The sequence below is a fragment of the Penicilliopsis zonata genome (genome assembly GCF_001890105.1).
Source record: "Penicilliopsis zonata CBS 506.65 unplaced genomic scaffold ASPZOscaffold_44, whole genome shotgun sequence".
NCBI lineage: Eukaryota > Fungi > Ascomycota > Eurotiomycetes > Eurotiales > Aspergillaceae > Penicilliopsis > Penicilliopsis zonata.
The window spans coordinates 29,749-55,657 of record NW_019208947.1 but is presented as its reverse complement, the minus strand read 5'-3'; the positions used below and the strand labels follow the sequence as shown (position 1 = coordinate 55,657).

Below are 25,909 nucleotides of genomic sequence, written 5' to 3'. Positions count from 1 at the left end.
TAATAACTACTCTAATACTTTATCTATTAAATTATAAGAAAAAGTTTTATATTAAGATAAATATCTTTAAGTAGACTATTAATATAGTTTTTTTATAAATAATAAAAGATAGTGCTAATTACTTTATTATATTTAATAAATAGAAGCTATCTTTAATAAAGTAAAACTACTTAATATAAGAGAAAAAGCTACTTATAATTAAAGAGGCGCTATAAACTTAAGACTATTATATTAAAAATAATATTATTATAACTATTATTATAGATTATAAGAGCTTATAATATTTATTAATAATAAAGATATACTTTAAGAGACTTATATAATAAATTAATAAATTTAATAGATATAATTTAAAGATTTACTACTAAAAAGAGACTAAAGTAATTATTCTTAATATTATTAGTTATTAACTTAACTTTATTAAAGATAGGCCTAGGGATAGGATAGAAGATATAGTTTAATAAGAATAATAATAAATATTTATAGCCTCTCTATTAGCACTTTAAGGCCACTTAGAGGAGGAGTAGCTAAAAAGTATAATAATATATTTAATAATAAGTAAAGTATTTATATATTAGGGTCTTTAATATATAATTAAAAAGATAGCTCCTAATTTTTATTTAATAAAAGAGAATAATAATAAACTAAAGTATATCTATAATAACTATAAAATATTATATTTTTTAATCTCTTTTTATACTAACTTTATTAAGTAAATATATAATAAATTTAGATATCTTAGATATCTAGGACTTATAGGTATTATTTAGCTCTAAGGATAATAGCTAATAATATAGGCTAATATTAAATAATATATTTAAGACTACTTTATATATTAAGTATTATAAGGCTTATAAGAGGACTTTTAATATAGATACCTTAATTTATTAATAATAGCCCTACTATTTAAGAGGTAGACTATTAACCTAATTAGACCTTTACTATTAACTTCTAATAATAATTAATAAATTATTATAATAATTAAATATATAATAGATTAGCTAGTGGCCTATATAGTTCTAGAAGATATAATAAAGATAATTATTAAATTCTTATATAATAAAATCTTTATAAATTATAATACCCCTTATAAACTCTTATTAAATAATAGACTAAACTTATTAGTAATAGTAGTCTAATATTATTTAAAGATTCTATAAATAAGGTACTAAATAATAATATTATATTACTTATAGATAAATAATAAGGTTAAGAACCTTAATAGCCTCTTAGACTAAATATTTATAAAATATATTATAAAAAAATTAATAAAAATCTAGGATAAATACCTTCTATAGACCCTTTTTACTATATATATATAAATCTATATAATAATAAAGAAAAGCCTCTTTTACCTTCTATATAGTATTAACCCCTATATCCTAAGTAATAATAATAAGGGATTAGTAAATAATAATCTTATAGAGGTAGAGAAATAACTTTAATATATTAATTATACTTAATTACTAGTAAATAAGCTATTATTAAACTATATAATAAAAATAAAAATAATATATAATAGCCTAATAATAAAGATAGACTTTAAAAAAGATAACTAGATCTAATTAAGAATAAATTATTAAAAAAGCTAGAGAATAAGTGGTTTAGTCTATATAAGATGCTAAAGGTATACCCCCTAAGTATATATATCTTTAAGAAACCTAGTAGATAAGTACTATAAAACCTAATTAATAGTTAATAATTAATTACTATTAAGGTAGATAAACTAAACTAACTATAGATATTAGTAGTAATATAATAGGTGCTATATTAATAAGATATTATATTATAATATTTAATTAAGATAAAAAAAATCTTAAAGAAATAAAAACTACTACTACTCTTCTATAAGGAGCTATTAATAATAATAAAAAAAGAATAAGAAGTAATAAAGAGATAATAAATAATAGAGCACTTAAGAGAATACTTAAGAATAAAGAGAAGAGAGATTAATAAGAATATTAATAATAATATTATTATAGAGTATATAATTAAAAAAGCTTAATAAAAGATATAATAAAAGAAATAAAACCCCTTAATAAAGATAGTAATTTAATAATAAAGAGACTAATAGAGGAAGATATTAATCTCCTTAGAAAGCACCTCTAAATAAGAGGCACCTAAAAAAATAATATTTAATAATAATATATCTAAAGATAACTATAATAATAATAATAATTAAAAGACTAATCCTAGATTATAAGATATTAATACTTAAAATAGTATTAACTTTAATAAATTATTTATAATAATTATCTAAATAATTATAAAATAAGATAAGAAAGTAAAAATAAAAAAGAGAAAACTTTATACTTAATTATATAAATAAGAGGTAAAGAGATTACCTCTTAAAGAGTACTAAAAGATACTAAGAAGAAATTTATTATAAAGTTTATTAAAAGAAAAGAGATTAGCTATAAAAAGCTAATAATAATATCTTAAGATATAAATATTAATTATTCCTTATAATAATACTTCTTTATATATAAAGATTACTCTTCTTATAGATCCTTCTTTTTCTCTTTCTTTATAGTAGTAGTAATAGTAACTAATATATCTTTATAAGCCTTAAGGGTGGCTATTTATTAATATATATTAATAATAGCCTAATAAATCTTTAGTAAATTATTAATATTAATATTTAATAAGAAGAATAAAATAATAGGGGGGGTATTATTATAATTAATAAGTTAAAAAAAACTATTAATTAAACTCTTTTAATAAGTATTTATAATCTTCTTAATCTTTTAATCTATAAAATTAAAATAATAGACTAGAAACTCTCTAAAATAATATATTATATCCTTATAGGAAATAATTAAATACTAAAGTAATATTAAAGAAGAAGTAAAATCTAGGATAATTTAATAAAAAGTTATTTAAGCTCTCTTTATAGCTAGAATAATAAGAGTATTTAATTATAAGCTAGCTAAAATAGCATTAGCACTAGTAATGAATAATAAGTTTAATAAAATTAAAAAAATAGTAAAAAGTATAATAGTTAATATTAAATTAATAATAAAAGTAGTAGAAGTAATAAAAGTAGTAAAAGTAGTAAATAATAAAGTCCTTTTCTTTTTAATCTTCTTTCTCTTTTACTACTTCTTATATTTATCCTTTTTTCTTTATTTTTTATTATTATTATAGTTAATACTTATAATATATTAATAACTAGTAATAAGAAGACCTAGAAGAAATAAATATAAGTTATAATTAATATTTTTATTATAGAAAAGATAGTTTATATATATCTTAATATAGTAAATCTAATACTTATCTTTATTAAGCTCCTTAATAAGAGGTATAATATAAATAGTCTAGAGACTATTACTATAAGTATATTTTAAATAAGGATTAGCTATTATAGGTCTTTACTTAAAAATAATAGTAGTAGAGAGCTTTAATATATAGCTTAAGACTAATATTTAGCTATTCTAGAAGAAGTCCTAATATATATAAATAATAAAGAATAAATAAATAAGCTTATAATTATTAAAAAAGATTATATATACCTTTAAGGAAAGTTTAGTTTTTATTATTATTAATTATATTTTACTCTTTAGATTAATAAACTTATAGTAAGTAATAGGTGCTAGACTATTATAATTAATAACTTACTTTAAATAATAAGAGCCTAATAGAGGCTAAGGGGGAGACTCCTTAATAGATAATAAAGAAGTCTTAGAAGATATTAAATATTTAGTCTTTAATAATTAATAAGAATAATTAGACCTATAATAAGAATATTAGATAAAGAACTTAGAGTCCTTAAATTTATTATTAAAAGCTATTAGTATAAGATAGCTATAAAAAGTAATAATAGTAAGAGAGAGAATAAAGAAGGAATTATTAATAAATAAGTAAAAAAATATATTTTTTATTATAAATAAAGAGATTATAAGATTATTTAATAATAGTAATTATAAATATATCTTATACCCTTATCTAGGACTGGGCGACCCCTTATTAATTAATAAGTAATTAATAAAGTAATTAAAGAATAAGTCTTTATTTATTAATTATAGGCTCTTATTAGATAGAATCTATAAGTTACTTATTAATAACTAATTTATCTTAATAAGGCCCTAGAGGAAGGATTAAGACTTTATAGATAAAGTTCTAATTAAGTAAAAAAGAATATAATATTATAAATAAGTAATATTATAAACTCTTATATAGCTATAAGTAAGATTATTTTAATAAAATATTAAGGTGCTTACTTACTAATAATATAAGATCTCCTAACCCTAATAGAGTAGTTATATAGAGTTTTTACTCTATATTAAAGATTAATTAATTTTATAAAGTTTTATTATCACTAGGTTGCTTAGCTTTTAATAAGCTAAAGAGAGATATATAGATACCTTCCCTTTAATCTATAGTAGCAATAGAATAGAGATTTTCTAGAGGATTTAGCTTTTGAAATATTATATGGGGCCTTAGCTAGTTTAATACTACTTTAACTTTTTTAGGCACAGGCGATATCTGGCCTCTTTTAATAATATGCCCATAGAACCCCAGTTTCTCTATAATAAACTTATATTTTAATATCTTAATATATAGTTAATACTCTTTTAGGGCGGCAAGGATTAGATTAAGATATTAATAGTACTTATTAATATTCTTAAAGAAGATAAGGATATTATTAAGGTATACTATTATAAAGTAGCTAATATACTTCCTTAAGATATAATTTATTATTATCTAAAATATTATTAGTATATTATAGAGACTAAATAGTATAATTAAGAATTTAAATTTATTAAATATTATATTAAATACTATTTTCTTAACTAAGCTGCTCCTTATTTATACTTATTAATATCTTAATAAGAGGTTAATCTTTAATATTATCTAGCTTTTACTTAATATATTTAATAACTCTTAGATCTAGGGTAGTAGATAGTTATTCTTAACTATTAAGTTATTTAGCACCTAATAATTAATATATATTTATTATTCTCTTATTATCTTATAGATAAATACTATTAGGAAGCCTTAAGGGCTAATAGAGGATTAAATAAGCCCCTTTTACTTTAAGTCCTCTAATTATTAAATTAGTTCTTTAAGTTTTTTTTATAAGAGAGAGAAAGGGCTAATATTAATAGATATAATATTATCTATATTAATATTATATATAATATCTTATTTAGGCAGGAGGGCCACTATAAGTTTTTAATAAAAGATATTATATTTTTAAAGGACTACCTCTACTCTAGGATTTATATATAGCTTATACTTATCTATAAGCTTAATAGTTTATTAAAGAAAATAGAAGATACCTTTTAAGTTTATTTTATATAGTATATATAGTATATATTATATTAAAATTATATTAATATATAGTATAATTATAACCTATTATTTAATATTCTTTAAAAGTATAGAGAACTATTTGCCCTAGTGGTCCTAGAGGACTATTCTTAATTTTAACTATTTAATAATAAGGTTAGTAGTCTTTAGCCATATCTATCTTAAGATAATATTATATTTAAGATTATTAATAATCTAGATAAGGGTTATTCTTATTTATCTACTAAGATATAATAAAAGATATACTTAATATATAGCTAAGATATAATTACTATTTAGTAATATTATATCTAGCTATATACCTTTATTACTTTATTAAGGTAGGGTATAAATAAGTTTTTAAAGTACTCTACTACTTATAAAGTTATTAAATACTTTACTATTAATTATATATTTAATCTTTTTTTTTCCTTATTCTCTTATACTAATTTCTTCTCTAAAAATTAGCAGCCCTCTATCTAGGGCATTAATTTATATTAATATTATTTAGGTTTTTAATTTTTATTTTCTTTATAAGGATAGTACCCCTTAAGGGTCTAGGGTATTAGGGAGATTAATATTAAAGATTATAGAAGCCTTAAGTATTCATGCCACTAGCACTTTTAGTTCTAGTAGTTAACTTTATTTCCCTCCTTTAAGGCCTTTATTATAGAGGTGGTTATTAAGACTTTACTTAGTTAATAATCCTTTATATAATATTTAGGTTTTCTATATATAAAGTAGAGTCCCCTTATATAGGTAAGAGATTATTAGAGGTATAAAATATATTAGTTTATAAGAGTAAACCTCTTAGGTAGGATATATAATTATCCTAAAGTATTAATATCTATAATATCTAATATTTTTATTAACTTATAAATATATTATATAGTAATAGCTCCTTTTTTATAAAGAGTAAATTTTATAATAACTCTAGCTAAGATAATTAGTTTATTAGATTTATATATTTACTACCCTTAGAGTTATTTTTAGCTGCCTATAATAAATTATTAAATAAGTATATTTTCTACTAGTAGAGGGTTAATCTAGTTTATAACCTCTACTAGTTTATAAATATATACTTAAATAGGTTATTTTCCCTAGATAAGATTCTTATATGCCTCTTAGTAATATTTCTTATTAAGATATTTAATATAGTTATTAATAATTTATTTCTTAAATTCTACTATAATCTTAATAAGGGTATAGAGCTTATTATTAATAGAGCTCTATAAATATCTCTATTACTTATATATCTTATTATTAAGCTTCTATTTTATTATTAAAACCTTTTCTCTATTAATTATAAATTTCCTATATAGGATTTTTTTATCCTAAAAGTATTTATCTACTTACTACAGCTATTTTTAGGCGCCCTTATCTTAATACTTATCTATATATTTAAGGATCTAGTTAAGTTTTAAGATCTTTTAGTAAGGGTGTCTACCTTAGTTAGTAGGATTATTAGTTAACTTTTAATAATTAATTTTAATAGTAGCTACTTAGGGGCCATTTTAGGGGCCTAGCTATCTAATAGTCATCTAGTAGAGGTTATCTTAAAGCTAGGCCACCTATATATAGGTAGTCTTTAGTTTCTAGACTAAGTAGTTTATTTATTCTCTTTTATCTTAAAGTATTTACTCTAGGTGTCCTAGAAGAGGGTAAACATCTATTCTATTTACTTTAATAATTATAATTATTAAGAGGATTTTAAACACCTTAGGTGATAGGTGGTTCTATATATTATTAATAAGGTTTATTATTAACTTATAGTAGAAGATTAGGTCTTTTATTTACTTAATTTCTTTAATAAAGATACTTAATAATTTTTCTTTCTTTACTTAGGGGATCTTTTATCCCTTTTATCTAGCTTTTAAATCCTATTAATCCTTAAATATTATCTATAGTATAGTAGTCTATTAGGATTAATATAGAGGCTAACCCCTAATATAATATACTACTAGATATAATATTTTAAAAGCTAAATCCTCTAGAAAATCTCTATTCTATTATTACTATAGGTTAAAGGAAAGGTATCTATATATCTCTTCTTAACTTATTAAAAGTTAAGTAATCTAGTAGTAATAGAACTTTATAGAATTAATTAATCTCTAATATAGAGTAAAAACTCTATATAACTACTCTATTAGGGTTAGAAGATCTTATATTATTAGTGAGCAGGCACCTTGGCGTTCCGCTGAGGTGATCCTGCTCATGGCTATATAGGAGTTCATGATATTGCTCGCTCGCGATATCACATATATAAAGAATTAGTTTTAGATAGGATCCTTAGTGGTTACTTAACTTATAATAGACATCTATATAGTATTCTTCTAGTTACTAGAGAAATTTATGATGCTTTAATTCTACTTTTACTATAGATTTTAGAGTTTACTAGAGGTAGTTAACCCTTTATTATAGTCTCCCTTATATTATTAGCATAGAAAGTTAAATAGTCTAGTTAAAATCTATAGTTCTAAGTTATAGCACCCTAATTATTCTATCTTTATATTACCTTAAAGTTAATCTTTAGTATATTATACTCTACCCCCTTCTTCTTAAAAGGAGGATAGTTTAGCTTTTATATAGGTTAAAAGATTATATTTCTAAAGGTAAAGCTTCTTTATAGATTTATCTATATAAAATTTAAGCTTTAAATATTTAATAGCCTCTATTAATAAATATTATTTAGTGATATATAGTATTTATTATAGTACTTTATTATTTATAAGAGCTAGCTAAAGTATAGTATCTTAATACTTTTAATTAATTATAAGTCTAGAGAGAGTTAATAGGTTATTAAATAAATCTTTAAAAAGTTCTTAAACTAACTATTCTCTTATTTAGTTTATTAAGGTATTAAGAGGTACTTTAGGCCTCTCTATAATATAGATTAATTTATTTATATTAATATTTAATTAATTAGTTATAGACACCTTAGTGCTGGAGGTTACTTAAGAATAGTTAAGGATCCTTAATAATTAGTTTAATATTCTTAAGGTAATAGCTTATTACTAATATATTATTTATTTTAAATTATTTCTAAATATAGGTCCCTTATAGCCCTAGGATTCTTATATTAAATTAAGGTTGCTTTAATTTAATATATAGAAGAAGTACTTTAAATTATAAGTAATAACCTTATACTACTTAAGATTAATAGATAAGATATTAATATAATTAAGTAATAATAAGATTTAGGGATATAAGAAGTCTATAAAAGGTCTAATAAGAGAATAAGATAAAGTGCTTAAGGTTCTGTTCTATCTAGGGGGGATAGTATATATCCTAACTCTAAGTAGGGTACTTAATGGGTGCCTAATTAATGCCCAACATTGACTAACAGTCGCGTGGTATGCTTAGTCAGATGGCTTGTAGGGCGGCGTCGGTGCCGGCCTTACACCATTGGCCTGGCGTTAATGCCATCTTAGGGATATAGGATTTAAACCATTGGCCTGGCAACAGCCATTTAATTCTCCTTAATATAAGGACGCTGATTATGATGCTGAGCATTATTAGCATTCTCTTAATCCTATTTATAGGGCCTTTTAGAGCCAGATATCTAAGAAGTCTTAAATATCTCATCTAGATAGCCCTGCACCTGCTTATACTGCAGAAGCTGCTATATCTTATTCTCCTCTACCTCTAATAATATCTTATTTATTATTTAAGGTTGTATTTCCTTATAGAATTACTTTTGATTAATTTGCACAAAAAGCAGCATATTTATATTCTTATTCTTAAAATAATTCTATATCTTTATATATTATAAGCTTATAAGTTAAAAAAGCTTATTCTGCAGCTACAGAGTTGGCGACAGTATTAAGGATTTATAGCATATAATAAGAGATAAGAGAGGCATATTTAGCCTAAGAGAGAGAGAGAGAGAGATTAATAAAGATTCTAATTTAAAGCTATTTAACTTACTACTTTAAGTTAAAAGAATTATGGGTTTTTCTTTATATCCTAATAAGAGGTATTATAAAAGATGCCATTTTATTATCTAAAGGTAAGAAACTTCTACTATACTATAATCTTCTTATTATAAATAGACTCTAGCATCTTCTTAATTTAATTATAATTATAGTTATAAAGGGGCTTAGAGATTTATATAGAATATAAAAAATAAGTTACCTAATAAATATTAATAAGTTAATACTATATCTATAATCTTTAGGCTTAATTATTAAGATATATAAAGATCTCCTCTTTAAATAAGCTATAAGATACAGCTTCTCTTATCTTAAGCTCTAAAAATACTTATCTTTATATAACTTTTATAGTACTAGAGTTTTGGGCTTCTAATTCCTTCTATACTATATAAAGAGGATAAAGAAGCTTAATCAGCTTATTTAACTATCCCTAAAATAAATAAGAAGAAATTAACTTAATAATCCTCTAAGAATATAAAGTCTTAATATCTATATTTAACGCCTAATCCTTAAGCGCTTTATATAAATCTTTAAGAGATTTAAGAAGTATATATTAAGTTCCCTAGTATATAATAACTAAAGTAATAAGAGCCCTCTAGTTAGTATATTATTAAACCTAATAAGTTTATAGCTTTATATATTTAAATAGAGACTAATAAAAAAAGTTAATAATCTTATTTATAGCTTTAAAGACCTCCTTTACTAAAGAGACCTTAATATTATCTAGAAGATCCTTAATGATTAGCTATAAACTATATAAATTATAAGGGATTATAAAGATATATTAAAGCTCTAGTTTAGCTTAAAGCTTTCTCTAGACAGCCTTTATTATACTATAAATATCTATTAATATAGAATTAATTTAATTCTAATTAATAGAGCCATCTCTAGAAGTAGAGATTTTCTATAGAAGAGCCTAAAGCTTCTTAATAATTTAAAGAGTTATTATATCTGCATTTAGACTCTTATCCTTTATATCCTTAAAATATAAAAACTATAAGTATATAGGAGTTGTCACTATTATCATAATAATATACTAAAATAAGATATTTAATATCTTATTTACTATAATATTTAAATATTAAATTCCCTATAGCTTTTTCATCACCTTATTCTTTATTATTGCGTATGATTCTAGTAGTAGATTAGTGATTTAACTATAAGTAGGTGGTTTATAGGAGGGATTTAAAGACTTAATAAATTACTAAAATTCTAGGGATTTAAAAAGATAAAAAGGTCTTACTCCTAGATAAATTATATTAGTAGTAAGATGATTAAGCTGTTTTTTAGGAGACTATATAAAGCTAAGCTTTTTCTAAACCTAATTCTTTATTCTATTAGGATAATTTAGGATATCTAGAGCTCCTTTATACTGCTTAATATAAGCCTAAAGATATATTATATTAAAGATATAGGAATTTTAATATTTAAGGCAGGTGGCCCTAGGGGTCTAAGATAATTCTTATATAAGTAAAATAAAAAAGTAATAAAAAATATAAAAGGTTAACTTTAGTATATAAATTATTACCTTTAAGTTACCTAGCTGCTTTTAAATGACTTTTTTAAGGTTAAGGATATATCTAGAGTATTTAAAATCTGATTTTTATACCATTTTAGTTGTGATATATACCTAGAAAAACTAAATATTAAATTTAATTATATATTTTAGTGTTGTTGCTAGGTGATTTCTTAGGTTGCTAGAAAAAATAGCAGAATCTAGGATTCTAGGCCTTTAATTAGTCTAAATTGCTCACCGCCGGATATAACTAAGCAGGAGTTAAACCCCCCTAAAATTTCATATAAAATATAATTTAGGCCTGAAATTTCAAATTTCCGAAATATAATCTCAATTTCAAAATTTCAACATCCCTAGTTACAGCATATCCCCTCGATTTCAACCGCACTCTTGCATATTCCGCTGATGCCGATCTCGAAGCAGGGCGTGCGAAGAACCAACAAGCAATATTATTTAGGAGGATAATAACAAACCAGGACTTGTGGAGGGGATTATCAATTCCTGTGCTCGTTCCTTCGTAATATATTTAGCAATGGGAATGCCCTTGCTTCATACGGTGCAAACTCGTCATGTCCAGACAGACTACGGAAACATCTATGGTTCAACAATCCTGGGAGTCACAAAAATTGAAACCACTACCACCTCGTCCACCTACACACGATCAACCGATACTCTTCGAATGAGCGAGTCGGACTCTAGTTGCTTGGAAGGTGGCAGTAGCCGATCTCTGGTACAGTCTCGAGCTCATTCTCAGAACGCCACACTGTCTTCTTACCTTGCTGCCTTTTGGCCGAGTCTGCCTTCTCTCCGGTACTGTATGAGTTGCGCGCACAAATTCAAGGTTGTCTTTCCCACAAACATAGCCATGACTTGCGACGTGAGTCCCTCGCAGGAGCAGATCATCTTTATAGCAAATGGTCACGTGGGGCCCATAGGATCTTTCTGGTGTATGGAGTATGTATGCCATTGATACTGGTCATATCATGTATGTACTCACTGTATCCTGAGGTCGTGTGACGGAACAAAGAAACAACCTGTATGACTAAGAATGTTGCCCATGGAGCATTTTTCGTCTATTCTAGCGGTATTATGCCCCATATGTTTCGACAAAATATGTTGCCTAAGCATTATCGCCCAGGGCACGTGACTCAATACGGAGTATCTAGTCGGAAATACTGCTTAGCAAATCATGCTGCGCACCAATCGGATCTCAACAAGTCTAAATTGCTATATAGCCCCTAACTGGCAATTTGGATGGGCTCTCTGACTAATACGGAGTATCTATATCTCCTGCTTCCGGTCTCCACATACCGCTGCGTTCCGTCATATCTTAACAAGCGCATCATTCCACGTGACCCGCCCTTGCTTTGAAACCCCTGAGCAGAAGGCAACTTGACTGTGCATCATGCGGCAGAATACATATAAAGGAAGCCTCGAATTTCCAAACGCTGGTTCTTTCACCTCTTTTTCATGGTACCTCCAGAATGATGTCGTACTACTGGCGATTCCACTCAGCAGCACTGGTTGCATTTCGATACTTCCGTTATCTTGGTTATCGCGCATTTGGCCTGTTGTCTCGTATATTCCCACCGTTCATCAGATATCATTCATCTAAATCTGATAAGCCTGACGACCTTGAGGCTAATGATTCGGTCGGTGCGACCTCAACGTCGAACTGCGACACATACACTATACGGCTGCATCCTCAACGTGATTTGGAGGCAATGGGAGTCGGGGCTTCTGCTCAAGTCTATGGCGTTGATGACGAGGTAGTTCTCAAGACTTCTTGGGTATTTGAACGACCTGGGAGTAGTGCCTCTGACGGTGATCGATGGCACTACGCCTCAGACACCCTCTTTCACTCCAACTTGTTACAAAACGAACGAACTGTACTACGAGTGCTTCAAGGACGGCCACACCCTCACATTATGGAAGCCATCGATGCTGACCAACCTGAGGGAATTTATCTCCGCAGATATCACTCATTATCTAGTGATAGAATTCCCTGTCAGCTTCATCGGATTTGCTGGTATCGTGATCTTACCGACGCACTTTGCCATATCCACAGCCTCGGCATAGCCCATGCTGATATACGGATTGACAATGTCCTCTTTGATGAACAAGACGGTGCAATTCTCGGGGATTTTAGTGCCGCTAGCCCTCTTGGTCAACCAAATCCCGTTTTCCCGGATCTTCCACTTCCAGTCAACGGTCCCTCGCCAACTTTATCTGAAGGAACAGATATGTTTGCTATGGGGTCCCTTATTTTTCAGATGGAGCATGGAGCCAAGCCTGAGTTGTCTGTTGACAGTTATGGCACATTGGTTCTGCCGAAAATAAGAACTGGTCATCAAAGCCTTGATACGATGATTCGAAAAGCTTGGCTCGGGCACTATAACCGCACCTCAGAGATGCTCGAAGAGCTTAATGCTATTGATACCAACGGTACTCGCCCTGCATATGATATCAAATTGCGTTCGGGATCAACGGAATCGTTGAGAGACCGGATTCGGAAATGGAGGGAGCGCCGTGAGAATAAGTTTGGTAAGGGTTATCCGTTACATGATGTCTACATTCTTAACTGCTAACGGGATTTCTAGGTTGTGTTCTCGACGGTATACTTTCAGAAGACCAATTGCAGGGCCTAGCTGACTGCTATGGTTTGGACAAAGATGCTGATTTACGTTTCATTGGTTATCAGGCACACTAGTAGCTAAGCGAATGTATGAATCGGAGAGTTGATAGCATGACAAGGCCCACGATGCTACTTTCCTATCCTTGCCTTCCGAAATTGATGATGGCGATGGGGCCCTCTCTGGCGCAGTTGGGAAAGAGCACTGCTCATACTGCAAGAAAGACACGGGCTGTAGGAATCAATAACGAAGTCTATAGACCTGGCATGGATACACTCACCTCAGTCTAGGCGCCATTGGAAGCTCCTCGGCAGCTCATGCATTTATCTCGACGGTTATGGGAGCTTCCCATTGGTACCTCCGGCCAAGGTTGGGGATGATTCTGAGGACAGGGCCGCGGTACTCTTCTAACTTCCCTATGTCCGCAGGCATATATGGTGGTTGTAACCGACATTTCGCACATGATAGGCAACTTCATTTTAGTCAGCACTGGCTTGGTAACTATCTCATGTCTCAGGGAAATTACCAAGAGTGATACGGAAAGCTTTGTAAATGGATTCAAATTGTTGTGGACCTAAAGGAATATACTGGAGGCATAGCGATTGGAAGCATCGCCGCGTCTTTATATCAACCTTTCAAAAAATGGCATTAGTGACAGAGGCTACGAATTCCCGTGTATTAGCCGGAGGCTGGATTTGCGACTTGTTTTATTTTCTCATTTAGGCGGTAAACTATTGGAAAGGAAACGCACTTCGTGGTGAAATGCAGCACTGCCGCTTTCACAGGGGCCATGAAAGGTCCAGGCGCAAGGCTGATACGAGAGGCCAACTTGAGACACTAAGCTGTGGGCACGGTCCCTCCGCAGCCCCACCTGATAGCGCAGTGACACTGGAGATCACCGCCCTCTCATTCTCTGCATCATGTAGCCCCCCAACGATGGTCTAGAACGACGGCACACTGGCACGAACCCATGTCACGTACTGATTTGTTGCAGGCATCAGTCCGAGTGGGGAGCCTCGAGTGATGATTGGGGAGCAACATGGCTAGCCATGTGACATCGTGACTCGACGTGCAGGAGGCGTACGCGCTGACGTGTACCATCATCATTGATGCCCCTCGATCTTGGCATTCGATCGCGGTCCAATGCCAAGACTCTGGAGCATCAATCCTATATTTTGTACGTGAACACCCCACTGATGTATAATATCAACTCTATCAACATGGACACTACAGGCCCTGTTGATGAGATTATCCACGCCGCTACGGTCATATCGTCAACGATGCCCAGAATAAAGGTTCAGAATTTACTCTCGCATCACCGCCAACAACTACAATCTGCGCTTGACAGTCTACAGCGAGTTCTGCGATCTCGACCGTCTAGTGATAGCAACAATCAGCAGGGACACGCAGAACTGGAAGGCTCACGCTCATTGTCTCCAGTCCATCCCGAGCAGGTAGATACACTAGATTCAACAAACAATGGAAGCAGCCAACATGCCATCAATATCCGGGATAATGGCCGAGAAGACCCTGAACCTCTGCAATCAGGTTCGCCAAGCCAGAGTCAGCCTCCTATCGAGGAGAAAATCAAATCAGATGTGGAGAACTTCATGGAAAAAATCAAAAAGCAATCCGAAAAAATACGCTCCTTCACGAATAAGAATGAACGGGATGCAATATCTCAAGGAGAAGATTGGACGGGCCTGGATCCTCGCCTAGTTGACATCAAGCTAGCAGCGCGCGGTTCTACTTTGACCGCAAAATTCCGGGCAGGACTTGCGCGGTATTCTTTCGCCAACGACTACTTGGACTGGGCAGAAAAACATAGCGAAAAGCCTCGTCACGAGTTTCTGAATAAAGAAACAAAAGATGCAGATAACAGGGGGTCAGGATGTGTCAGTAAGTATTTGGACGAAATTGGACAGAACACCGAAGAGGCTCGGAAAGCGATCCAGTATGGTTTAAAATACCACTCAATCGAGTATATTTACGGAAGCTGTGGTGTCTGTGCCTTCCTTTTCTTTGTTTTCGCTGCATTCCGCGGGTTAACATATGGACATCTACAATTATTGGCCGCATCAATTCGCAAATCAGAATGGTCCGCGTTTTCAGAGGCAAAGGCTCATTGGGTATCCAATTGTCTGTCCATATATGTGGAGAATTGCAGTAAGTGCTACCACCGTGTTTAAGATCAAGACTAAGGTGTGCAAAGCAACTTACCGATACCGGCAATCCGGCCAAAAGCGCTCATTTGAACCCGAGTGCCTTGAACAGCGCCAAAATAAGCGTACGGAGCTGGACTTCACGTCGACTTTTACAATTGAAACGCGCGAACAAAGCGAGGCGCGAGAAGCCAGCTTGAGTCTCACAGAAGTGGGCCCGCCCCATGGAAACGATGAGACAACATTGTCATCTGAGTTACAATTTGGCTTTGACCCTTTTGAGTGGGATTGGGCTTTCCTTCTACAAATTCCCGACACGACATCCGAGCCGCCGCTTGACATTTCTGGCCACTCCAATAGCAACCCCGATATGTCTAGAACTGGAGGTGCAGTGTCGCCTTTATCTCAATTTAATCCATTGGTGCCCCAGACACTTAGTTAGAGTTGTTGTACATTTGAGTCTCCCCCGCAGGGCTAATCACCATAATCTGTTGTTATCAAGCTCCATTATCAATACATAAAAAATATCTCGTGGGGAAAGTGCAAGTTGCTATGCATCCTTGGGTTGTATTTCATATGCAACGAAAATCACATCAATCTTATCACCAGAAAGGGCCGGTCGGTTCTCGATATAGCAATAGGTGTCAATAGGAAGCGGACCGCCAGGGGAGAGAGTTGATGCCCCCTTGATTGGGATGATTAACAGGCGTTTCGTTGGATAAAAGCGGTTCAGGATATTTGCGCCTTTAAAAAAGTGCCGCACGGTGCAGGCCAACACCTAGAAAGAATTAGCAGCATTCTAGGGAAAATAGACAGGGAAGCTGTATTCACATGGAATGAATTTTCTTTGAGCTCTGCTTGAATTTCCCCCTTCAACGACTCCACAACTTCCAAAAAATCCTCCCCTCCATACGCCCACCCACTGGGATTTTCCACCACATGGTCCGTCTGGCCTTCCGCGATTCGATCCCTTATAGAGTCGATGATAGGCTTAATCTTTTGTGAAATCGGCTCGAGTTTCATCGCAGGTGAAGTAGTTGCTTGCATCTTACAGCAAATCGCCAGTATATATGACACTGTTATCGCGCGAGGTTGGGAGGGGTCGAATATCTGCCCGACCGGAGGAAAGTCGTCACGACGTGGGGTATCTGTCATCACGTGTTCGGTGCCCGATTGATTCTGCCAGCTCAAGCGGTCAGCAGGGATGAGTAGTTATCGACTGACACGTTTGACAATCAGTTTAACGGACCCACTGGTGGCTCTTCCGTGCACTAGAGTACCTCATAAGGATCGATGTGCTCTAGGATTGACAGATAGGTGTTCTACTTTATCCAGGCTCAGCGGGAGTTGTTCCGCAATGTTGACCGTCCGTCCATGTTCCAAGAGAAGTCTTGACTCCACAAATAGTGTTATTCTGAGCTACACCTACTTTTACTTCACCTCAGAATGGATCTTCTGGTAGCCTTGGACACTAAGTGATGCATCTGATGAATGCCTTCACTCGTATGCTACACTGATCAGCTTGACGCTCGGGAAGGTGGGCAAGCGTCTCCAGCACAATTTATTAGGTGAGACGACTCCTAGTTACCCCCCTAATGTGCCATCGTCTGAACCTTGCGTAGCCATGGGTAGTTGGTCGGCCTCAGGAAACCAAAGAGACTAGTACAAAATAGGAAAAAGAGGCTGATTGGGAAATGAGTGTTCAATCAATAGACCTCGGCGTCTTCTCACTCCCAACACCTTCTCTATACTGGCACCTCCTCCTCCATTACAGTAAGTAGTTCTATAAAACAGGGACAACTGCACCCGTCGATCCTTCATTGCCCAACTCACAACACTTTGAAACTTTCTCTCCTTTCTACTGAAATGACGCAACATCCCCAGGAGAGCTTGTCCGATGAACTTCCATCTATCATTCGCGTGACGTGCTTCTGTGTCAGTGGGGACTGTACAACGATTTCAAGCACGCTGTCATCAATCAACACAATGTACAATTTGAACTGTGGTGTCATGATGTCGTTTCTAAGTCTATACGTGATGATCCAGACTTTTTCAGGAAGCTTCTTCGTCATGGTCTCATTTACCCAAGTTGCTTTAATAGCACAGGACTTAGTCTTGTCTACGTTGCATTAAATGAGAATCAGATCGACATTGTCTGTGAGCTAGTGTCAAAACTGACGCCGGAGCAAATTCTCGAGCCGGCATCTATCGTTGCTGCCCATCGCCAAGAGACAATTTTCGAGCTAGCCGTCACAAACGAACGCATATTTTCAATCTGCTGGACGCGGCTTGAGGAACTATCGGACCAGATGCTTTGGGGAAAACTCCACCAGCATCATTTCACCTATATTTGCCGGTTTGCTACATCGAATCTCGTAGATCGCATGCTATCTCGCGGGCTTGACTTGGCATCCGTACTCCAAGTTGACCCTTTACATGCCTGGACCGAAATTGCTCTATATCACTCCAGACCTAAAGCTCTCTACGAATGGTTCTCATGCCAAGGATACTGCCTTCCCCTTACAGAAAATGCTTTAGACACACCACTTCTTGCTGCAGCTCGAAATGATCGGGTTGAGGCAACAAGCTGGCTCTTGTTTCATAGCACCGATATGCGCGAACTGTGGCGCTGTGCAATTGACGCGGCAAGGCGGCAGACAGCAGGCAGCATTCTTATATTGCAGATGGCTATGAAACGTATCTCTTTTCAAGTTCCAGTTCCTCTGTCAAATTGGATTGAGAGCCTTGCCATTGAGATTGTTCAAGGTGCTTGTAATGAAGCTCAGGAGGAAAGGGTGAACTTGGTAGAGTGGTACGCTATCCGGAAAGTTGGATGTGCAGTACAGTTTGCCGACGACTCGCTTTTGTTTTCCCAGAGTATGTTATCAATGGCAAAGGATGCAAATCTACCTATCCTGGTGGAGTATCAACAGACGCTTAATGATCAAGCTCGAAAGATGCTAGCGCTTGATTTTGGCCTTTCTTAGGTCCTTTTTCTACTCTCCCCATCCTAGTTGGACAAATAGCTTTACCAGAACGGCCCGACCTTATCCTATCATTCCCGGGAATAACAAAACAGATTCTTCTTACCGAGTTCTTGAGGTTTCCAATCTCTGACTAGAGTATATAGCAGGCTATGGAACCACAGATAATAATACCATATTCGAAATAAAATCATTACACACAATGAGTTGGATAATACACGTCGTATTGAGAATGGCTTGGATAACAGGTGATAAGACTCTTGCCCAATGGTTGCGGATTCAATGGCTGATGAAGGTAGAGCCGACATGGATTCGAGTGCGATTTGCATTTGACGGTAGAATCCTGGACTGGGCGATACAGAAGTCGCTGAATACGACGGTGGGACACATTGCAGTTTGGACGACTTCTCGGACTGTGGAATTCATCGGGGGTGAAGTTGAATTGACGGAGACAGTTACGGTTGAAGAGGGACCAGCATAGTATAGAGTCTAATTTCAGGATGAGAAATCCTAGGGGGCATTGATTGTCATTGTTGAGAGGTGATCCCTCAGTCAAATCTACTATAAAGCCTTGGTTCTCCCCTCATCGTCCTCTTGGTAGCAAACAGGAGCTTGTTTTGGCATTCTTTCTGTACCTTAATTGTTTCCTCATCATGTCAGATCCCGAGGAACCAGTCCAACTCCCTTCGCTCCTCAGAAATCTCGAAGGCTTAGGATGGGAGGAGAAGAATTCTACGATCGAATCATACCTTTTCTCCACACCCCATGGTTCACACGAGGCACTTCATTTCCTTCTTGACATACTGCGCAACGACAATACGCGACATGTTATTAAATTGGCAATCGAGACTGTCTTTAGGAGTGCATCACTGAGAGAGAAGATCAGGAAGGAGGGGAACCTCTACCGCAATTACGACCATGCAAAACGCCATGAACATGAGATGAAAAGAGACGCCCCTCGTGATCTGGCCTACTACAAGAAGCTCACCATTGCTAGTGTCATCGACCACCCCACCACGCCTTATCATCACTCTAGGATATGAGTATGACTCTCTCCATCCCGATTTTCTTGCAAAGATGTGATCTCACATGGCTTGGATTCCAGCTGGTACGGCTTTGTGTCCCTATCGCTTCGTTTACTAATAATGGTAGGGGAATGACGGAATGAATTATGAATTTCACCTCTTTAGAATAACTTTGAATGTGAGAATCGTGCCACGGACCTCCCCTCGCAATGGAATCGTGGTCAGTGAAAGGACGACTTCGGAGACGGCAAGAGTACTAGGTGGTGAAATACAAGTTACGGAGACAGTTGTTGTTGAGATTGAACATGCTTGTAGTTAAGCTACCGTTATTCAATATTATGGAAATGGTACGCAAGGGCAAAAAATAAGTCATTATAGATCTCCAAAACATCCCCCAGGTAACTCAGGCTCGGCAAGGGCTCCACATACTACAAAGGGCAAATAATCAGTGGAGCACGATTTTTAGTGCAAGAGCTCCCGATGGAAGGAAATATCTTGAGTATCACTTGAAATTATTGTTTCTGTTATTGTCAAAAATTCCAACAGAAGGCTCCGATCCCTCTTAGAGCAGTGATACTTTCATTTACACGCATCTGATCAACTTACGGAAGAAATATAACCTTCTCTCAGACGGGCCTTGGCAAAATGGCTTCTTAAGATCGAAAATACATAAGAAGCTTTAAACGTCTACTCGAGGAGGAGTTTGAATTGATACAATAATGGGTTTTTCTTTTCAGGCCACAATGAATACGCTAGACCTACGTCCTTATTTGAGTGGTCTGGAGCACAGTGAGTAAACTACTCAGTTACCTGAAGGCTTTATTAATCATTAGAGTAGTTATCATAGTCGATGAGATATCTTCTGCACACGCGTCTCCCCTTCATGAACACATTATATTAGCGTGTCAAGGAAAATTTCACCTACCTCCCCAAACAAGATCATTTTCCCCGGAGCAGATATATGCGACAATTATGGAACTGTGTGCTATTTGGGCACATGGGCGCCCACTAGGGCGGAAACTGTACCATGCTTTGTGGGATAGAATTTCAGATGGCGCGTTCGCAAACTCCGAGCAGGGCTATTTTACCCAGCTTGTAATTTCCTTGAAACAGGAAGTCTATGTTTGCTATGATATGCAGCAGCTCCTACCTATAGAGGAACATATCCCGGTACATTCTGCAATTCTGGATGCCCTTGACCTAATTTACGATGGGACATTAGGTCTGGTATTGTGGAAAGCCAGGTTTTGCCTGGAAAACTTTGATATGATTTCAGTGGAAGGAAGTGCTGTATACCTCCTTCAGCTTTTCTTCAACCCTCGTCCAATGCCTATGGGTTACATAGAACGCACACACAGAATAACCGGCAAATTTACCAGTGCTATATGCTGAATAAAGCACTTGGTGTTCATGGGAAATTGGATGTATAGTTCATTTCATCATTCAAAACAAAGCATATCGTCTACTTGGACAACTTAACAAGACACATACGGCAATAAAATGAAGTGTAATTGAGAGAGGGTGGGAAAGGCTCGACAAGGAGCTGCCCTTGTAGTCACCAACTATTCAATTCCATCATAATGTCATGCAGCTTAGCGAGTCATACGAGGGCTGTATAGCAGGAAACATGAGGTGACGTTCCTGCTAGAGACAGTCATCCTCTTGGGAGGTTCTTCTAGTGTGAGATTCTCATTAGATGGTAGAACTCTGGGCCGGGATAGAGAAACGAGATAATACAGGAAGTAGAAGCACGACCTTACACACAGCTTCTGAGACAGTGGACTTTCTCGAGGGTAGTCAGATTGACCTCTCAGACAGTTACTATCGAAGAAGGTCCCACGCACTCCGAGGTGAATTCATCTTGTACAGATTTGGTATGACTTGATCGTCATTAATTACAATTTGTTGAGAACCTTAGTAAAATCCACTATAAAGCCTTCCTTCTTCCCTCATCCCTTTGGAAACAGTATCTCAACTCGGTTCAGAATAATATTTGTACCCTATTATGTCAACATGTCTACGGAGAAAGAGCGCCTACAATGCCCTTCTCTCTTCAAAACTATCCCGGATTTGAAATCCGCAATCGAGGGTGACCTTTTCTTTGAAGGTGGCTCGCATGACGCCCTTCATTTCTTCCTTGAGGCACTCAAAGATGACAATACGGATCCTTTCATCAAAATGGCCATCAAAAATACATTCAGAGATCCATCTGTACGACAAAGGATCGAGGAATCGTGGAAACTTTCCTATGATTATCACGATGAAAAAATCCGTCAGCATAGGATGGGCGATGAAGCCTGCTATGATTTGGCCTCGTGGTGTTTCAAGAATTGCTCTTTGTGCTCCAATGGTCTCTTGGACAATAAAATGATTCAGCCTTCATCGTACTTCTTTTGGCTCGCATTCAGCAGCGGAAAGGGTGGTTTATCGCAGAGCGTTCTGTCTTTGGTGGACCCTGAGAGTCTTCTGGTTCCTTTTTCAACAGGTAAACCAAATGAAGTCCAACGCACAATGTTTACGTGGGCTATACTGGTGCCTAAATGCTTCGAAATCTGCTGGGAACGGCTGAAACCATTGAGAGAAACTGCTCTTGGTCTAATAGGACCAACTCAAAAGCGAAGCATATTGGGCTATGCCGACGTCGAACTTGCCGAAAGGCTACGGAAAGATGGCCTAGATCTGGGAAATCTTGAACCAGAACATCCTTCACTAGTTTTGCTGGAGACTTTGAGTGGGACAGATCCAGACCCAATGTTCAAGTGGCTCCTGGACCGCGGCTTACAACCCCCAGAAGATCTTCTGATGCATGCTACTGAATCCAACTACATTGCTGCGGCACGTTGGCTTATGAGTCACGGCAATTACTCGCAGAGCTGGCGTAACGCTGCTCTGAAGGCAGCAGGCAGTACCGACCAAAGCAGTGCGGAGTTAATGTCAATCATTGTCGAGGGTGCTGCTGCAGAGTTGCCCAAAGATGCCAAGCTGTCACAAGATCTGGTGATAGAAGTTGTTGACAGGGCGTGCCAGGAAAAAGAAAAGTTTAACGCAATACGGTCGGTTGATATATCACAACAAGTGGCAGACATGGAACACCTTGCAGTTCGAAAGATAGAAGCTTTGGGTAAAGCGGTTGGAAAGGTTGAAGTTATTGGTACCAAAATCAAGGCTGAGGAAGCTAAATTAGATGGCCTTTTACAGGCTTTGGGGGATATGGACCTGCGTTCATGATCAGCTGGTGTAATTGCTACAGAACACCTACCAGCATCATGTCATTTCAACAATGACAGCATGTAGTCTTTGCTAATTTAATGCTTTGTTTTAACTTGTATCTTGCCGACCTACAACTGGCCTAGTTCAGGATTACCGCCAGTGAGAAGTAGGATTCTTTTCGGGAATACCTTGCCTTATTTGCAAGTTGTAATACGGTCTTAGTGTCGAATATCTGTAAGGATTCAACCACGAGGCCAGGGGAACTAAGGATTTGCAAATTATCCTTTTAAATATATGACATATCGTCTAAGCACTATCACTAGATCAACCCATCGCACTATAGTTTCTGGACCGGCCCAATTACCGTCCCTGCCGGATAGAGGAAGAGCGGTGTAGCACTCTAATTGACTGTCCTGTATGGATAGATGAGAGCGAACTCAGATGTAACGTCAAATGTACTAAGGTGGATCATTCAGCGTATCCCTGTCTGTAGGGAAGTTACCGCTCCATGCCTGGTCGGAGGACCCCACCCCTACGGCCTAATATAAAAAGAACAACATTTCACAGGAGCTACCAGCTTATTCTCAGTATTCTCTGCAACCCAAAGGACGAACTTCACTGCTTTCCGGATTCGCTCTCCAAATGTCTGACCAACCTGATGCTGCACTTCATTCTCTCCTGGATACTTTTACCCCAGGGCTTTCATGGCATATTCGGCTGATATCAGCGGCTCTGGGCATTAACGTATTGTCTTACGTTCTACCACTGATTACTCTTCCGATAATTTTTGCATTCATTTTGCCATCGCTTTCAAAGGCTTTTAAACCCATCGTTTCGGTCTTTATGTCGTCCGCGGAAATCAAATACCAAAACAATCTATATCCTCAAGTGACAAGATGGATGTCTAGTATAGAATTTCACAGCTGGTCTAGCTCTTCCATCGCCGGACTTACGGAATCATTTGGATATCTCTAGGATTCTAGTCACTATTCTCCAGAATATGTGGAGACGAAGGACCCAGCATATTGAGGGAAGATAGAAAGGGTCCGCATTACCCTAGGACAGAACTGCTTTCATTAGTTCCAGTTTCAGAATTGCTGGTTTGCCTTGTACCGTGAACCTCACCAAAACGTTTTGGACCCCTTCTCGAGACACGCCGAGAACATTATTATCTATTATATGCCCTGGAATAGGGGGGTTTTTGAAAATCTTTTGGAGGCCATCCAAAAATTTAATGCTGACTGCCACCGCGGCAGACTCAAAGTGTTCTGTGGATATTAAAATAAGTAGGAAGTAGGCTGGCGACAGATGTGTGATGAGCTTCCTCGCAGTCTAGATAGCCTAGCCCAGGATAAGGCTATAAAGAAGGATATCATTGAAGATGTTCAAAATTTTCTCAGCAAGGATGTAGCCGAATTGCACTAGAAACTCGGCATCGCTTATTGGCGAGGCTACCTCTATTTTGGCGAGCCAGGGACCGGTAAAACCAGCTGCTGTAAAGCAGTTGCCACGCACTTTGGTCTTCTGATGTACGTCATCAATCTCCCGGCTGTTGATGATTACGGCTTACAGGAATTGTTTCGCACGCTACCGGCATATCCAGCTCGCTCTATGGTTATATTGGAAGATATAGACGCTGCCGGAATCGAGAGACGTGATCATACTGCGAACGAGGAAGACGATGGCAGTCAGAAAGGGATAACACTGACGACTGTCCTCGCTACTTTAGATGGTATTGGGAGTCACGCTAGCCATATTCTCATTGTCACTACGAATGCAAAGGCAAAACTTGACGCAGCTTTAACTCGACCTGGACGAATAGACCGGCAATTCGAGTTCGGCAACCCCGATCCAGCGACCATAGCAGCCTACTTCTCTTTCTTTTTTGACAAATGCACCTCCAAGAATTCTTCGGACATGACTCTTGACCAACTGGCGGTCGAATTTTCGGGGGCTGTGTCCTATTTGGCCTTATCACCAGCAAAATTGCAGGAGTACTTTATGCGGTGCAAAGACCCAGCAATAGCAATCAAAAACGTGGCAACACTGGCATATACTGTCTAGCCCCTGATTAAGGAGAAAATGATACACTTATTCAAAACATTCCAATCAAGATAGTAAACAGTGTGTGCCAGCTGATTCAGCGCGAGTAATCACAGTGGGCAATGGATGTCGATCGTCAACGCTTATGGCTATCAACACTTTAACTGGAAGCAAGTGCGCTTCTAAAAATTCGAGTTCTTGGACGATTTAAGATAGAGAACATGCAGGGTTACACAGATTGACTGGAATTCTCGAGAGCTTGCACGGTGTTGAAGCAAGCTAAAACAGTATGGAATAGTATGCGGTAGAGCGAATGGGATCAAATATGTATATGCATTGGGGGCGACGGATTAGCCTCGGAAATAAGGGGCATAAATAGTGCACAATGAGTAGATCTAACTAAATATGGCTAACTAGCTGGATGACAATACCAGTGGAGCATTTTTCCTGAAGTGTATTAACGAATTTATTATCACATTTGATTTCTGAAGAGGACTTGTACTTTTGTACTGGAATTGACCTGTAATGCAGTCATTGCTTTCCGACAAAAATAGACCATTAAATCAAGGTCGATCCTTATGCGTGTCGGTATAAAGACAGAAGTGATATCATCCCTCAGCCAACTTTACGAGCAAATATCTCAGCATGTCTCAACCTGCCAGATTTCTGGAATGGGTTACGTCCTACCTACGATTCCCAGACCAAATTGCATCTTGCTGGTCTCTTGGGCGAGGATCCGGTGAGTATTAATTTCAAAAATGGAGGCGCATGATACGTAGTGGCCCAGGCCATTTAGTAACGACGGTTAGTGAAGGTTTTTTGAGGTTTTAAAACAGTTATGATTAGTTTTAAAACTAGTATTAAATTATTATATAGTTATTAATTATTTTTAACTTAATAACTATTATTAATAATAGATAATAATTAAATTATTATTTAAATATAATACTAGCTCTATTTTGAATAAAAGAAAAATTATTACTTTATAATATAATAATTATTTATTAATTATTTATTAATTATTTATTAATTATTTATTAGTTATTAAAAAATAGATATTTATTAGATATTTATTAGATATTTATTAGACTTATCTATTATAATATTATATA

The 25,909-nt window shown here is 35.2% G+C and overlaps 8 protein-coding genes across 8 annotated transcripts; all 8 read left to right on the top strand.

Annotated features, from left to right (window-relative positions):
* The first annotated feature begins 11,109 nt into the window (after positions 1 to 11,109).
* Positions 11,110 to 12,003, top strand: ASPZODRAFT_1671286 (hypothetical protein). Its single transcript, XM_022726813.1, has 2 exons — positions 11,110 to 11,694; positions 11,749 to 12,003. The coding sequence occupies exons 1-2, from the start codon at positions 11,273 to 11,275 to the stop codon at positions 11,780 to 11,782; spliced, it is 456 nt and encodes a 151-aa protein (XP_022576561.1). The 5' UTR covers positions 11,110 to 11,272; the 3' UTR covers positions 11,783 to 12,003.
* Positions 12,004 to 12,224: 221 nt separating this feature from the next.
* Positions 12,225 to 13,450, top strand: ASPZODRAFT_77835 (hypothetical protein; the record flags this gene model as incomplete). The annotated part of the gene is made up of 2 exons (XM_022730200.1): positions 12,225 to 13,284; positions 13,341 to 13,450. The coding sequence occupies 2 exons, from the start codon at positions 12,225 to 12,227 to the stop codon at positions 13,448 to 13,450; spliced, it is 1,170 nt and encodes a 389-aa protein (XP_022576560.1).
* Positions 13,451 to 14,400: 950 nt separating this feature from the next.
* Positions 14,401 to 16,121, top strand: ASPZODRAFT_1670980 (hypothetical protein). Its single transcript, XM_022726812.1, has 2 exons — positions 14,401 to 15,539; positions 15,586 to 16,121. The coding sequence occupies exons 1-2, from the start codon at positions 14,483 to 14,485 to the stop codon at positions 15,975 to 15,977; spliced, it is 1,449 nt and encodes a 482-aa protein (XP_022576559.1). The 5' UTR covers positions 14,401 to 14,482; the 3' UTR covers positions 15,978 to 16,121.
* A 1,280-nt stretch (positions 16,122 to 17,401) lies between these two features.
* ASPZODRAFT_170424 (hypothetical protein) lies at positions 17,402 to 18,522 on the top strand (the record flags this gene model as incomplete). The annotated part of the gene is made up of 2 exons (XM_022726947.1): positions 17,402 to 17,455; positions 17,476 to 18,522. The coding sequence occupies 2 exons, from the start codon at positions 17,402 to 17,404 to the stop codon at positions 18,520 to 18,522; spliced, it is 1,101 nt and encodes a 366-aa protein (XP_022576558.1).
* A 616-nt stretch (positions 18,523 to 19,138) lies between these two features.
* ASPZODRAFT_1670963 (hypothetical protein) lies at positions 19,139 to 19,940 on the top strand. Its single transcript, XM_022726811.1, has 2 exons — positions 19,139 to 19,627; positions 19,672 to 19,940. The coding sequence occupies exon 1, from the start codon at positions 19,173 to 19,175 to the stop codon at positions 19,560 to 19,562; it is 390 nt and encodes a 129-aa protein (XP_022576557.1). The 5' UTR covers positions 19,139 to 19,172; the 3' UTR covers positions 19,563 to 19,627; positions 19,672 to 19,940.
* A 163-nt stretch (positions 19,941 to 20,103) lies between these two features.
* Positions 20,104 to 21,007, top strand: ASPZODRAFT_137549 (hypothetical protein). Its single transcript, XM_022724355.1, has 2 exons — positions 20,104 to 20,333; positions 20,383 to 21,007. The coding sequence occupies exons 1-2, from the start codon at positions 20,288 to 20,290 to the stop codon at positions 20,934 to 20,936; spliced, it is 600 nt and encodes a 199-aa protein (XP_022576556.1). The 5' UTR covers positions 20,104 to 20,287; the 3' UTR covers positions 20,937 to 21,007.
* Positions 21,008 to 21,557: 550 nt separating this feature from the next.
* ASPZODRAFT_170422 (hypothetical protein) lies at positions 21,558 to 22,772 on the top strand (the record flags this gene model as incomplete). The annotated part of the gene is made up of 1 exon (XM_022726946.1): positions 21,558 to 22,772. The coding sequence occupies one exon, from the start codon at positions 21,558 to 21,560 to the stop codon at positions 22,770 to 22,772; it is 1,215 nt and encodes a 404-aa protein (XP_022576555.1).
* A 1,281-nt stretch (positions 22,773 to 24,053) lies between these two features.
* Positions 24,054 to 24,818, top strand: ASPZODRAFT_77839 (hypothetical protein; the record flags this gene model as incomplete). The annotated part of the gene is given in 2 exon segments (XM_022730201.1): positions 24,054 to 24,161; positions 24,180 to 24,818. Coding segments are annotated over 2 exon segments (747 nt in total), but the record flags the coding sequence as incomplete, so codon positions are not given.
* Between the last annotated feature and the right edge of the window lie 1,091 nt (positions 24,819 to 25,909).